Here is a 15805-nt window from a genome sequence, read left to right on the forward strand (position 1 = left end):
AAGGGGTTGTCAAGCACTGGCACAGGCTGCCCAGGGAGGCGGTGGAGGCACCATCCCTGGAGGTTTAAAAGATGTGTAGATGTGGTGCTTAGGGACAGGGTTTAGTGGTGACCTTGGCAGCGCTGCGTTAATGGTTGGACTCGGCGATCTAAAAGGTTTTTTCCAACCTCAGTTATTTTGTGTTTCTAATCTGATTTGTTAGGTCTTGACACGACCTGGGGTTTGTTGCTAGAGCTGCATGGTGGGATCTAGCTGGGGCCAGTGGAGGATCAGGGGTATCTCTTTGATGAAGGGATTTCTTTAAAAGTGTTTCTGTGCCCCCTCCCTCCCCTTTTAAAAACATCTCATTTTTTCCCCCCATCCCTCTCTCTCCCCACTGTGAGGCGAGATGTGGTCCCTGCTCCTCCATGCAGACCCCTGGCCGCCCCATTCCCCACACAAAAGGAAACTGGGTCCCGCCCTCTCACCCAGGCTGTGCTACAGGCGCCATCCTGCTACTGACCGGCACGGGAGCTTCGACCTGCTCCGTCTCCAACCTGGGCCGGTTCACCCCTCCTTAGGCGACCTGGTGGCCCCCGGCTCCCCTAGGACCACCATATCGATGCCAGCCTTAGCGCTGACGCCCGCTCGGCACAGTTTGCTCCAACGCTGAGCTCCCAGGCTCAAGCCATCCACCAGCCTCAGCCACCCCAGGCGCTTGGATTACAGGCACAAGCCACCGTGCCCGGCTGTTTTTCAGGCTTTTGCAGATTCCTCCACATCCGTCTTGTGTGGCTCTGCCTGGCCACAGAGCGGCAGTGGGGAACTGAGCAAATGTCCTTGGGTTGCTCGTATTTTATGTTTAAAAAACGGATGGATGGATAGACAGGAAAGATTTCTGAGCGCAAGTATATTTAAGCAGCTGAGAAAGCCCAGGCTTCTTGTTTTGAGCCAGAAGAGGCACATCATGATGCTCTACTTTCATTTTCAGCCAAGTGAGGTGCATCAGGGAGCTCAGTACATTTCATTTACCGAAGAGCAGGTAAGAGATGTCCCACTCCTTGCTTTGAAATACTCCTCATAGCAAAAGGCTTCCTGATTCGCCAGTGTTTTTCCTAGGAGTGTAAAGCTCAGAGCCAAGGACACAAATGAGCTGTGACAGTAAATACCTGATGGGGCAGACTAATGAAATGCTCCTGGGAGCTGCAGCCCCATCTTGGTCCCGAGCAGGCTGCCTAAGCCAGGGAGTTTGAGGGATGCTTACCTGACTCACAGGTGTGCAGGGTCCCTGAGCCAGAAACACGTTGAAAATTCTGCTGCCTGTCATTTCCCATTTTAGTAGTTACATCTATTGGGATCCCAAAGGTCTGGCTGGGTCCTGCACTGTGGCCTTTCACCACTCCAAGAAGTCACAACACAGGCCACCAAAACGTGTGCACACCTGAGGGAGCAAGGCAGGGGCAGCATCTTCAGCTCGAACATCTGTGGGAATGCTTCTGCCTTTCCCCAGTATTACTTCAGCCTTCTGCGATTGCTCCCTGGCACAGAGAACTGACAAGCACGGGGTTGTGCACGGGAAAGATGCCAAAAGAGGCTGGGTCCCGCTCTCTCGCCCGGGCTGTGCTACAGGGACTGTTCACAGGCGCCATCCCGCTACAGACCAGCACGGGAGCTTTGACCTGCTCCGTCTCCGACCTGGGCCGGTTCACCCCTCCTTAGGCGACCTGGTAGCCCCCGGCTCCCCCAGGACCACCATATCGATGCCGGCCTTAGCACGGACACCCGCTCAGCACAGCTCGCTGCAGCCCAGAACCCCCAGGCTCAAGCCGTCCACCAGCCTCAGCCTCCCTGGCGCTTGGATTACAGGCACAAGCCACCGTGCCCGGCTGGCCGCAGCTCCCACTGCCTCTGCAGAGCAGCTCCTCCAGCCTCGTCGTGGCAGCCGGGAGCTCAGGCAGCAGCGTGCATTAATGCTTCAGCAACATAGTGGGAACACAGGGGAGAAGGAGCATCATGAGCATCAAGTACAGGAAGCAAAATTTAGCTCTGCAAGTGAAGATTCAGCACAATATTTTGCTTTAGAAAGGCCAAGTTAAGGTAGGTTTGTTGTAGGCCAAATTAAGTTCATGGTCCTGATCTAGGATGTGTCCAGTGAGAGCTCAGAGGATTTGCTGAGGAGAGTCTAAGGCAACCTACTCACTGCAGTGAATACTCACAGATGTAATAAAGTGGTTTGATTCTCAGAGAAGGATATAAAATCACAAAAATGTAATGCAAGGAATGAAATGCAGGAGCTTCTTGCCTTTATCCATTCACTTCTGCAACAGACAGCAGAAATACTTTAACAGAGTATTTGAGGTCTTCACTGTGTGTTTTGCCTCTCTCGGAGGCCTGTCCAAGAGACCACCCCCAGGCATCCCATGAAAATAACTGTGCAGCTGGCCAGGGCTGGGGATGCTGCAGGTCCCTCACCTCCCTCTGGCTCCACGGAGACCTGTGGCTGCAAAGAAAGCTTAAAGCCAACATGTTCAGATAGTCAAAGCAGCCTTTGGTCTAATCCAGAATTGCACTGCTCCTTTCCCAGCAGGGCGAGCCAAAGCTGATCCCAATCCACACGCTGCCATTGCCAAAATGGCCTTTTGGGGCTTTTCCGCTCTCCAGATACATGTTATTTCTTCAGACACACTGAGCACTAGCCTGGGGGATCTCTGGTGCCTGTGAACATGTACAGTAGAGTAGGGGTGCCCAGACTGTCATGTCTACCCAGGAAAGCCATGCATATCACCTCCAAGGGCAGCAACCTGACTCTACGCCAGCCTGGAGGAGAGCAGAACCAGCTGCTGAGGTCGCAAACACTGCTGGAGAGCAGCACCAGCCCAGCCAGAGCCTCCTGCTGCTGCCCCCTCCTCTGCAGATCCCCTCCAGGCTCTCCCCACCAAAGCTGTCGCTGATGCTGTGGACACAGCAGGCCTGCAGCCGGCTTAGTCCTAACCAAAGGGCTAAAGACATCAAAGGATGGTGTCTTTGTATTGCATTTCATAAGTGCAGAGGTCAAGGCATGGAGGTACCTCCTGGCCAAGCGCAGACGTGCCTGAGTTCCAGACACAGACATGCCTCCTCCTGGAGGCACGGACACACCTCCTGCCCAAGGCCAGACCCACCAGCAGCACCTCAGGAGGTACCTAAGCATTTCTTCCAGACTGCCTGACCCAAGTTTGTGGAGCAAAGTCCAGGGCTAAAGTACACACACGGCAATCCCATCTCAGAAAAGACAAACAAGATCTTCCCCAGTGCTGCACAAGTCCTGAAAGGTGTCAGGGCTGCATGGGAGAGAGAGACATCTTGTTCTGGGCTCCTATTATCTACTTAAGGAAGAGCTGTCAGTGACAGCTGGAGTTTTGGTTAAAGGCATTAGGATAATGACTTAGGGGTCACGGGCATAAGGAGATGTAGGCCTGACATCCACAAACAGGGGAGAAAGGCAAGCTGCCTGCACAGAAATGACACTTAACACAGGGCCAGACATCCCCCTCCCATCTTTTTCTTCTACGAGTGACACAAAGACACAAATACACAAATTTTCCATCACATGAAAAAAACAGCAGAAGTGAATCAAGACAGCAGGGGCATGAAACTGCCTGTTTTGCCTGGGAAAATCTGGTGGGAACCAGCTTGGCAGACTGAGGAGGGACAAGGCAGAGCCAGGATGCAGCTAGAGTCCTGACAGTGCTGCTGGCCTGCACAGAGGTGTGCCCTGGTACAGCTCCTGACCACCACAGCAACAAATGAAATAAAAAATGAGGCCGCTCAGAGCTGGGGAAACTTTGGCTGCTCAGCTCTGAGCTCAGGGGGAGCTCTGCCCCGTGGTACTCATCTGACAGCTGGTTGCTGCGTCTTTCTCAGCAGGATCAGCTGCTCCAGGCTCCTGCTGAGCTCCCCATGTGCAGGAGCTGTGGCTTTGTGCAAAGCTTTACGGGTAAGCTGGGCTCCAGCCTCCCGAAGAACTGGCTTTGGGATCCCACTGAGCTCCAAACCTCCACCCCTTGTGAGGGCCAGGCAATGTCGCACTGTGTCTGCAACCAGAGACCCTGTGAATGACTAAAACACACCTTAGAGGAAAAAAAGCCCTTGGAATCTGCCAGCAAAGATCTCTCTGCATTAGAGTGTGGATGGAGAATACAGCAGATTTCTGCTGGACCATGGCACTGACTGCAAAGTACCACCACCATGAGCTTCCTGGACATCCCTTCGTCACTGCCATGCTTAGTAAGACACCAAGATGACTCAGAACATCTAGACGTCAGCAATGGCTTGGGGTCCAAAAACCTCCGGGTGCAGGTCTCCATGGGGTTAGGCACGACATCCAGCTGAGTCCTGAAGGTCATCGGTGTATCTTCTGCTCTGCTGCTGCTGGTAAATACAAGGTGTAAAAATGCAAAAGCCTCACAGATTATTTTTACTCTTGTTAAGGCTTCATGATTTTCCAAGCCAATATTGTCACAGTGGTGACTCAGGATTTTGGCCTATAGAAATTTGGTCAGGCAGTATCCCCCACCTACATTTCCTCTGTCTGCTCCTGAAAAGAACCCATGAAAGGAGAAGACAGATTGTCTGCCGATATTAACTGCAAAGGCATTTCAATGTACTTAAGATATAAAACAAACCCAAACAGCCTGGAGGCCAAACTGTTTTTCCTGCTGAGAGGCCACTTTGGAAGAACTCTTCCCCGCTTCCACAGGCGGCTGGAGGAATACCAGGGAGACCAGAAGAGGGCCTTCGCCTGATGAGAAATGTGGGATTTCTAGCCCTTCTTCAGGGTCCTCATTACACCGTTTCAGCACACACAGAGGCTAACAGAAACCTGCTGCAGTCAGAATACAACACCCCCTTCCCACTCTACTTCCCTAACGCTGTTACATTCACCTTATGGGAAAAGCCCAAGGCTCTGCTTAATGCCACACTGCCAGTAAGGCACACAGCGCCGGAGAACGGCAGGTTTAGTTTCCTGGCCAAGCCCGGCTGCGGTAGTACAGACACCACCATCGCAGAATTGCAGGAAACAGGGCTGAGACGCCCATGGGGACCATCTCCCGCACTCCCTGCCTACAGGCAAGAGTGACCACAGCCAATCGCTCATGGAAAGCGCTTCTCTAACCTGACTCACCCCAACAGAAGACACTCGGTCCATTCTATCAGATATCTCAATAAGAAATCTAGCAGTGGAATTCAATTGTAATATCAAGGATATAATTCATTTTCCCGACAGAAGAATCTCTCTAACATAGATGCTAAGCCCAAAGCATTGTTATATTCCCCTTTCCTTCCTTGGAAAGACACAAAGGTCTTTGAAGGCTCAGTGTAACAAAGTCTTTTCCCATCTCCCTCTGCCAAAAGAAGAGAAAAAAAATAGGAAGCATGATGAGCTACACCATATTAAAATAAGTTAAAAATCCCAACTGATTGGGAAGATAATTATATTCAAAGAGATAAAAACAAAGGGAGTTATTGATCCATTTCCTTGGGGCTTGCTTCTTCTGATGCGATGGTTAGTACATAAAGTTGAAGGTGTATCGTTTTTGTTCACCACTTTAATTGTGACAGCACTTGGATCACTAGTAGAGGACAGAACATGCAAACACAGCCTCACAAAACCATGAAAAACAATAGGTGCAAACCTTGGTACCCGCTCCACCCGTTCAGCTCCTTACGGAGACAGAAAAAGACAAGGAACAGCTGCCCTGCAGCCAGGCCCAGGTGAGTTTCCAAAAGGTTCTACAGATACTTGCTATCTTCCTCCCCAGGCTTTAACTCATAATCACTTTATAACCATAATTGCTTTTTACTCTCTGGGCTGTAAATCTATACTGGCATGCAACAGGCACTCCATCCAGTGACACATTGTCAGCCAGTGCTTACTTTTAAAATATTTAACTTCTGCAGGCTACCCAGTAACTCGCTGGGTGTTGCCAAGGCCCCGAGAAGGTTTTTAATTCTTAAGCAGGTTATGTGAAACTGAACCCCTTCAGAGAAGTCACATTTCTCAGGTAATCTAGAATGTGTTCGGGTATTGTAAATGCTTCTGTTGGGTGTCTGACCCTGAAAAATTAACCAGCAATGTAAGAACCTACGCTGTATTGAGTATATATAGTGCCTAACGTGCACTTCTTTCCATGAGGGGTGGTTACAGGGCGTAGATTTGTATCAACTTTCTGCAGGCTGAGCACTGCAATCAAGTCTTCTTGCTCGCAACATCACACCTCTTCATCTTTGATGACACATTTCCACCCCACAGTTACTTATGTTGCTATCTGAAAAATAAGAACCTGTCTTTCAAAACATCTTGCACTGGGACAAATTCACATTTTAAAGGCTTGTAACACAAGCTATGTTTTTCCTGGCTCTCCAAGGTAAGAGGCAGTAACTCTGTGGGGACACAGCAGTGGGGTTCCTCAGGCAAAGAACCCTTTATTTGTTTTACCAAGTTATGCCGTTTACATTCTGCTTCCTGTTTACCATCCTTTCTGTTCACTTACGGAAACTAATATGGTTCCACATAAAAATGTTCCAAAAGTAGGTGGTGCTCTCTCACCAGCTTCTCACCCATTCTCTGTGGGACTGGTAAATGTGAGCTACAAGGATTGACATGCACAGAGTTTATTAGTGACTAATTGGAGATCTTAACTATTGAAAGTGCTGAGTTTCTCAAATGTCTTTTTGCTATGTATCATCCTAAAAAGCAGTAATAATTACTTGAAAAACACATGCCAAACCACATAAAATCTTCTTCTGGTGCACAGACCATACAAACAGAAAGTTTTCCTGAAGGGCAGGGAGGATCCTCACGAATAAAGCCCAGTGCAGGTGAAAAAGTATTTGCCTGAGTGGATCCCATTTCTCTTCTACAGCACATAGCCACATCCCCACATCCTCAATTAAGTTTTGGATCTGCTGTCTGTAGTGCAGCATATCACTTCTCTTTGTCAGGTTTTTGGACTTGGATGATGGCAAGATCAACTTTGGATGCTTTCAGCAGGTCACACAGTGGCAGCTGAAGAACACAGCACCCTGCTCCAGCTCAGGGTCCAAGCAGAAAAGCTCTGATCAGCAGCAGAGGCATCAGCGGGAGAGCTCAGGGAACTGTCGGGGTGCCTAGCCTGTCCCTGCTCTGGCTGCTGAGGGATGGGACACGCAGCTGCTAAAGGCTCAGGGACCTGTGGGGCAAAGGCAGTTGAGCAGAAGCTGTTGACCACAGCCTGGAGCAGCATGGATCATCTCGGCCGCGGGCCCACCCAGGGCAGAACATGCATCAGGAAAGGAGCGGGCCCCTGCTGGCAAAGGGATAATACAGATTGGAGCACCCTCTCATTTGCCGATATCAAGCATGGGCACGCAGGAACCCTGCGGGGAGAGGAGCAGCGCAGGAAGTGGCACTGCTGCTTAGTCAGCACAAGGTCCCACCACGTGGAGATCAGCTCCTCAGCAGCTCTCGTGCAAGAGCAGCTGCTGTCTCCCTGAAAGCAACTCCCCGCCTTGGCATGCATGCAAGTACTTCACAGTCCCACCACTTCCAGTTTACCAGGAGGGAAAGGAGAGAAGAAGCTCAGGAAAAACAGAAGAACCCAGCTCTTGGCCAGCTGAAATGGGCAAAACCAAAACTGGCCAAGCCCTGTCTGCAGACAGTCCCCAAGGATGAGGGACAATGCAGTCACTAACAAAGGTAAAAAAAGACACAGTTCGAGAGACCCGAGGAACAGCACGCCTGGGTCAAAACAGAGGGAGAAGGTGATAGAAAAGGCACTTTCCCACTCTGCAGGTATTCATTTTTGTTTGTGCCTTGTGGTACCCACTGGCTGGTGGCACAGGCTGCAGCGCAGCCATCCCCTCCTGCAGCCCAGACAGAGAACCATCCCAGGTGCCATTCAGTGTTCCGCTGGCTGCCAGGTGCTGACACACTTAATGCTTGAGATCCATATTCCACAATGGGTAGATCCCAGGAGAAAGCACCTAAGGTAACTCTCAGCTATTAACAAGAAAAGCAGAAAAGCCTCACATGCAGTCACACCCTCCCCTTAATGCTTTACACAGCCCAAACAAAAACGCTAAAAAGACAGTCATTTCCTGAAACCAGAAAATTCTGCTCTGAGGCCAGCGGGTAGAGCAATCAACCTGCACACAGACAAAGGCAGTACTTCAAAGCTTCTGACATCTCCGTTTGCAACTATTTTGGTCAAGACCCATGGTCTTGTACTACTGCTGCCTCATTTAATAACCTGCCGCTCACATTCACCAGCACGGAAATGGTCATGCGGAACAGAGCCAAGTAGAAACCCACAAACGTCCACATCCTGATGTTAATTTTAGCCCTGATTGGCAGTAAAATATTTAGATAAATTTCTGATGCCAGTGAGAGACTGAACTAGCTGTATCCAGTGGGATCACTAGGCCCTGCTGTTAATCCCACACCAGTACAGTACTTAGCAGTATTACCTGCTACTTTAACCATGACAGTATGAACTCTGGCACTGCCTGATGCATGCAGGGACACTCGTGAGCCCTGGTGTCAGCAGACGGTACCCCTGGCGCAGCCTGCACACGCTCATTTGGAGAGGCCATGGCTGGTATGTTTTCCTTGGCATCCTCCGTCTTTGCTCGCTGCATGAAAGAGCAAGGCTGCCTCAGAAACTTACTGTCATCCACTTAATAGTCCTGTAGTCCAGGAAATCTCCCATTATTCTAGACTTTAAAGACACCAATTTCCCTTTTGCTGTCCCAAGGGGGATCGCTTTGCATGTCCCACACAACTGCAAAAATGTCTGCCATAAAAATTAACTCATAATTTGGTATTTTTGAAGGGACAGAAGGATACAGTGAAGTCAATCTTACGCACGTGATCCAAAGTGGAAGACACCTGTGCTCTCTGAGAGCCATACAGTTCAGAACGTGACCACACCACCCAGCTTCCCTGAAGGCTGACCCCAAAGTGACCACAGCACATTTTGATGGGTTTGCGTTCTGGGTGCTGCTTCCCACATCCATGCCATCAGCTCAGAAGCAACTACCAACACAGGTTTGCTTTCCCCTTGCCTTCCTCTGCGCAAGCCTTGCCAGCAGGAACTGGGGGGGCAGCCCCATGCTCCGGCATACTGAAGGAGCAGCCCTGCACTGCTCGTGTGCGCTGGCCTCGCTGGCACCGCTCTGGGAGCGCAGGGTTGCGACACGTTGTGCGTGTGAAACTGGGCAAACGTGTGCCTGCCGGTGCGCTGAGGGCGCTGCTCTGTGTCAAGCAGGGCGTGCTGGGGCACTGCTCCCGGGGAAGGCAGGCCCAGACTGTGGCTGGGTAGGTGAACGCTGCATTTCCAAGTGGTTGGCCACAGCTGGAATTTCACTGATCTGGATTACAGGGAGTGACCCAAGACAAGAAGGGGCCATAAACCCAATGACACTACACATCACAGAAAGGTCTGGGTTTGAAGGGGGCTTTAAAGGCCATCTAGTCCTGCAGCAAGCAGGGACATCTTCAACTCCACCAGGTGGCTCAGAGCCCTGTCCAACCTGGCCTTGAATGTTTCCAGGGATGGAGCATCCATCACCTCTCTGGGCAACCTGCGTCCCAGCACCCTCTCCCTACATCCCCCCCTGTATCCTAAGATAGGGTTTAGTTTTACACAGGGAAGGCTCTTTCCGGAGGGTTCTGTGAGGGCCCACCCCAGCAGGTCACAGGCACAGTGGCAGGGCCACTCAGGTTACCTCCCTGCCTGGGACCCAAGCACAGCACGCAACTGCTGCCAGCTGCCCTGTGCCTTGTCACCACACTGCCCTGGGCTCGCTCAGGACCCGACACAGCACCCAGCCCACAGCAGCGCTGGGGTCAGGTGAAAGGGGCCTGCCTTGGTGCAGCACAGCCGGCCACGGGCAGCACCTCAGCGCCTTCCCGAGGCGGGCACCCTGTCACTGGGTTCCTTCTCCCATCGGGGCCCCCTTTGCCTACCGAGGCGAGCAGGGAGCTGAGGCCTCGCAGCCCGGCTGGGTGTGCCACCTGCAGCGCTACCGCAGCCGGCCAGCTAGAGGTCACCCCGAAGGACACGTTTATGCCAGCCCAGCTCCCGCACCGCGCCCCGAGGCACTGGGCCGTAAGCCCTCGGCGCCCCGCCAGCCCAGCCTTCCCCTCCTCGCTGGCCCTCCCACCCGGGCGCTGCTGGCCCTTTAAGACGCGCCCTCGGCGCCCTCCGCGCGCTCCTGCTGACGTGTGATCGCGTGGCGCCTCTCCCCACCGAGGCCCCGCCCCCTCGCCTGCCCGCACGCGCAGTGCCGCCCGCGGGAGCCGGGCCCCGCCCCGCCCCGCTGCCGCCGGCCCGCTCCGCGCAGGCGCGGCAGGGCGAGGCGAGCGGCTACCCCGCCCGGCGGGCGGGGCAGGTGGGGCTGGGGTGGCGCACGCGCCGCGCCTCGCGGGCGGGCGGGAGGGACAGCCCCGCCCCTCCCCTCCCGCCAGGGAAGGAGCACGCGCGGCGGGGCGGGGTTCCGGCCGCCACGGCCCCCGCGCAGCCGCAGTTCCCGCCCGAGGCCGCGCGGGAAGCGGAGTGGCGCGCGCGGCCTGGGCGGAAGGGGGCGGGTCAGAGCGCGCCCCCCCCCTCCCCGCGGCTGGCTGCGGCGGCGCATGCGCGGGGGCAGGGGCGGCGGGTGGCGCCGCGAGCGGCCCGGCGGGCGGGGCGGGGGCGCCGCGCGCAGGCGCCCTGGCGGCGGAGGGGAAGTGAGGCGGGCTCGCGCGGCGCCTTTTCCGGCGGTGCTGGCTGAGGGAGCGGCGCGCAGAGGAGCCGGCCGCGAGCCCGCCGGCCCTGAGGTAACTGCCGCCCGCTCCGCTCCCCTCCCCTCCCCGCTCGCCGCGCCGCCCTGTCTCACGCTCTCTCCGTCCCTTTGCAGGCAGGACGCGGAGCCGCCGCCCCTAAGCCGGCATCCATGAGCTGAGGCGCCGGCGCGGGAGCCAAGGCAGGAGCCGGGCGGAGCCGCCGCCTCGGGCCAGGCGGAGGAGCGGAGAGCGGCGCGGCCCCCCTTCCCGCAGCGCCTGGTCCGCACCGCCGCGCCAGGCCTCCCCTCGCCTCCCCCTCCCCCGCCCCGCTTCTTCCGCAGCCGCCCCATGCGCGGCCGGCGCTGAGCCCCGCCTGCCCTTGCCCTGACACCCCTGGGCCGGCCCCGCTCCGCTTCGGCCCCCGCCCCGCCCGGGCTGTTCGGGTGGGTCGGCGCTCGCCCTCCGCTCCCCCCCACCCCCCACCCCGGAGGCGCCGGGCCCCTTGGATGCCGCCGAGATGGGCAAGGTGCTGTCCAAGATCTTCGGCAACAAGGAGATGCGGATCCTGATGCTGGGTCTGGACGCGGCTGGTAAAACCACCATCCTGTACAAACTGAAGCTGGGCCAGTCCGTCACCACCATCCCCACCGTGGGCTTCAACGTGGAGACGGTTACTTACAAAAACGTCAAGTTCAACGTGTGGGATGTCGGGGGCCAGGACAAGATCCGTCCCCTCTGGAGGCACTACTACACGGGCACGCAAGGGTTGATCTTTGTGGTGGACTGCGCCGATCGCGACCGCATCGACGAGGCCCGCCAGGAGCTCCACCGCATTATCAACGACAGGGAGATGCGGGACGCCATCATCCTCATCTTCGCCAACAAGCAGGACCTGCCTGATGCCATGAAACCCCATGAAATCCAGGAGAAACTGGGCCTGACCCGAATCAGGGATAGGAATTGGTATGTGCAGCCCTCCTGTGCTACTACAGGGGATGGACTCTATGAAGGGCTGACATGGTTAACATCCAATTATAAATCCTAATGAGAGAGTAACTATTTAGTCTACAAAGAATTAAAGAAAAAAAAGTAACCGACATGGCTTTCCAGAAGAATGATTCTCTACTGAAAAGTAAAACAAAAGCATCCATAGGATTATCATCACCTTTCTCCAGTTACCACCCTTTCCTTCTGCACACTTGACTGGATTCCTGTTTTAACTCTTCTTGCTTGGCGTTAGGATGCTCTAATCTCCGAATGTGACACGAACACAAGCACTAGATGCTATGGCAGACTTCCAGCAAACAGGGGAAAGACACATTGTAGACTTGCTAAGTAACTTTCTCCCCCCCCCCCCCCCTTTGATAGCCCTTGAGATGGTTTGATTATTTTGGGGGATGGTTGGGGGAGGGATACCATTTTCAATGTATGCTTTCTGGTTCTACTGTTTTGATTATATTATTTTTTTTTCTTCTATCACTTGCTGTAGATTGCTACTTTTTTGCATTCATGCAGAATATGTTGATAGGTCTACTTCATCTAGTAAACTGAAAATTATTGCTTAAAATCAAACTGCAGTCTGTCTTTTTATATTAAGGACTTTTTTTAAAGTTCTGTTAATCTGTAACTAAATAGTGACTCTCAGTCTGTCTTCATATCTCAGACTAATAATGAAACAAATTCTTGCCTACAGTGGCAGATAGTGAGAATACCATTGTAACATGTTCAAAGTGCATATCAGGCATAATGTTAACTAGGTAATGTAAGAACTGCTTTGAAATGTCAGCTGTGAAGTTCTGAACCATACATCATGCATGAGAAGGGATGCAAATAAGTTCCCCATACTACATAACAACCATATAGCAAATAAGACATGAATGATGTAATAGTTCCAGGGTAGATACTGTTCAGTTTTCGTCTTGCATTGCAAACTTAAATGATGTTTAGCTGCGGTTTTTACTACCTGTGTCAGTCTCCGAATCAATGCAAGATAGGTTCCTTCCAGAAAATGCAGCAATAAGGTGTATGCATTGCAACAAGTTTTACTTTAAATCACAGGTGTTTAGGCAAAAATCTAGCACTGACTTGCCTGTCTTGTGAGCGAGACAAATTGCTTTCATCTCAAGGCAGTTGAAGACTTCTAAATCTTAAAAGGGTTTCTGATTCTTTCCAACAGGCATGTAGTGGAGAAAGAAATACTGGGGTGTGTTTTTCCCCCCATTTTGTAGACTTCCAAAGGGGCAAGTTCTGTGCTAAGCTTTAATTGAGCTCGGTAATTTCTGACACCTGAATAATAGCCATTTTGAGGAAATCACTTCTTGGTTCAGTTTTCCAGGACTCGACTGAACTCATGCAAGTAGTTGCAGTCCTTCACCATCTGTCTCGGTAGCCGGTTGTTGCTGTAGTCCTGTAGGAAGGGAGCTATGTTGGATGTCTGAAGCCCATTGAGTAACTACTAATGAGAGCCGGGAGGGGAGAGAGAGAGAGAGAGAGAGTATACGACAATGAATGTAAACTTCCATAATTAGTTCTTAAAGGGCAAGCAGCTCATTTGCCATATCACAGTCTGTACATGTGACTGGCAAAAAAACCCCACCCAGCATAAGTATTAGTACAAAAACTCAATCAAGTATTAATGCTGGGTGCAAAAAATGTTAAAGCAGCTGGTTCTTATTCAGCCTTAAGGATTAACTTCAGATTTCCTCAAGGAGTTAAACTCAATTGGGGAATTCTAGGAATGTATGCTACAAAACCAGAAGAAAATGGCTTTTTTTTTTGGCTTTTTTTTTTCCAAGGATATGGGTTTTACATGAAATTGGGGGCATTACACTACATTTTTGCAGTGTTGACTCTGCATGCTGAGTACATTGTGTATGGAGCTCTTACCAAAGATGTATGGAAGATAAAAATACTGAATTAACTTCTGAAATTGAATTCTTTGGACCACTTAAAAGTTCCTTTAGAATATGGTTCCAAAAGACTTACCTTGATGTGGGTTGCAGATGGGACTGAATGGGTTCTTTAAGCTAGAAGGTAGAGCATCAATTGACTATTAAGTCTTTGTAAGTTAAAGAAAGTCTGCAAAAGCTTAATGTAGAATAACTCCAATCTCAGCTCTAAAGAAGAGGAGGTGAGATTATTTTTTTTTTTCACTCAAGGCTTTTTGCCATTGGAATATCATTGCTCTATTTTCTAGCTTTTTTTTTTTCTCCTGTTGATGTAACTTAACAAGTAGGTTGGTGGTATAAAGACTAAAAATACAAGAATAAGGTTACTGTTTTCTTCTGGAGCATAAATAAAATAGCCAAGCACAAAGTAAATGCCTAAACTGGAAAACTTGAAGCTCTGTTAATGGTTCTTGAACTTTCTTAAATCTATTCTCAGTCAACATGAAAACTTCAATAACTTCCATTTTTCGTCTAAGTTGATTTACTGTGTTTTCAAGTGCTGGGGCAGACTTCTTTGGTAGACTTTGCATTAAGTTGAATTCACAATTTTGTATTTCCTTAGTAACTTTGTTATTCTGTTTTTGTAGGTGAAAGGAAACTGATTATGCTTCTGAATTTTTTTATTGTCTTTTTTTGAGGGGGAGAAAAAGTTACTGAAACATGTGGCAGAGATGTCAAAAATAAATGGCCATTGCTACTGAACAAAATACAAAGGTTTCACTTTCAACATGTCCTTTATAGGTTGTAGCTGAACCTTACCACGAACTAGTGGCTCTCGGGCAGTAAACACAGCCTGTAGGATAAAGTGGCAATCTGTAAGAAATCCTATGATTTCAAAACTAATCTGGAGTTTAAGTGCATCAATTTGTGTTCATGTGAATTTATGGACTAAGTTTTGAATGGCGTTAATTGTGTCTGATCAGTGAATGAGTTTGTAGACTGTGATCTCCCTGACTAAAGTAAACAGGAATTTTGTGTTCTCAATATGGCTGTAGTGTTGGTAAAGAACTAATAAGCAGAAAATAAAGCAATTATACAGCGGAGCTCTCCTGGTATGTTACTTATATTTAATTATGAGAGAAACAGAAAGGGGCAATATGGTGCTGGAGTAGAGCATTCTGCCGATATAAAGAGGTCTCTGTTCTGTATCTTGCAGTTTTGAAAGCCTGTCTGTAATTCCTTTGAGACTTAGATTAGCGACTATTTTTATAAGTGGAAAGGATGATACTTCTTTAATACTCCCACTTGCAGTTCACAATCTTTAGCAAACTTTAGTGTCAAATTTATACTGCCTTGGTGCCAGCCCCACATAACTTGGGAAGGTGATCAGCTCCGTGCGAGGGCATGGAGGGACTGTGGCTTAGTGGGACAGCACTGCGTTCCGTGGAAGAAATTACTTGGTCAGAAAGGGATGATGTTAGGCCAGCGTAGAAAATGCAGCAACGGACAAAAGGGTTGATGAGTGAATAGGGGTGCTTGTGGAGTGACAGATGTGGAGTTGGGACATCTTTGGTGCCTGAATAGGACACGAGCGAGCTGATAAAAGGACTTGGGCAGGTGCAGTGGGGAACACATCGGGGGGCCGGGAGCCAAGCAGCAGGCTGGGGTGCGCGCAGTGGGCTATGGTTACTGCAACAGCTGCCGTCCTGCGGCCCTGAGGAAAGGCAGCGGTGTTACGGGAACCACCCACGGCTCCCAGCCTGGGGCTGGGCTGGCGGAGGGGACGGCGGAGGTCCTGAGGCAGCTCCCAGCACCCACAGCTGCAGGTGTGAGGCCAGGCACTGGCTGCTGGGAACTGTCTCCTTGTTGCAAAGCTTTTGGGAATCGTCAGGGAATATCACTCAGCCAGGGGGGAGTACCTGGGCGCAGGGGCGGTGGGCACACTGCAGCTCCCATCCTCCGCAAAGCCTTTTTCTGCCGGCTATTTAGGCTAGGCTCTGTCTACCTGGATGTCAGTTAAGGGTGTGGCTGTGTAAATGAACTTAACTCTGACTTTAATTAAACTACTTGGAGTTTGGAGACAAGGCTCCAGAAGAGTAAACTCATGTCTCTTTCATTGTAGTAGTTAGTAATTTTTCAAAATGTCAGCACTTAT

At 51.2% G+C, this 15805-nt stretch overlaps 1 protein-coding gene across 1 annotated transcript; it reads left to right on the forward strand.

Annotated features, from left to right (window-relative positions):
- Positions 1-10685: 10685 nt before the first annotated feature.
- Positions 10686-14753, forward strand: ARF6 (ADP ribosylation factor 6). The gene is made up of 2 exons (XM_040602475.1): positions 10686-10816; positions 10897-14753. Exon 2 carries the CDS (start codon positions 11280-11282, stop codon positions 11805-11807), a length of 528 nt encoding a protein of 175 aa, XP_040458409.1. The 5' UTR covers positions 10686-10816; positions 10897-11279; the 3' UTR covers positions 11808-14753.
- Positions 14754-15805: the final 1052 nt, after the last annotated feature.

This window comes from Falco naumanni, chromosome 7 (assembly GCF_017639655.2).
Source record: "Falco naumanni isolate bFalNau1 chromosome 7, bFalNau1.pat, whole genome shotgun sequence".
Taxonomy (NCBI): Eukaryota; Metazoa; Chordata; class Aves; order Falconiformes; family Falconidae; genus Falco; species Falco naumanni.

What these genes read in the sequence shown, in the direction of transcription:
- ARF6 (XM_040602475.1), top strand. Translation starts at nt 11,280, where the DNA reads ATGGGCAAGGTGCTGTCCAAGATCTTCGGCAACAAGGAGATGCGGATC.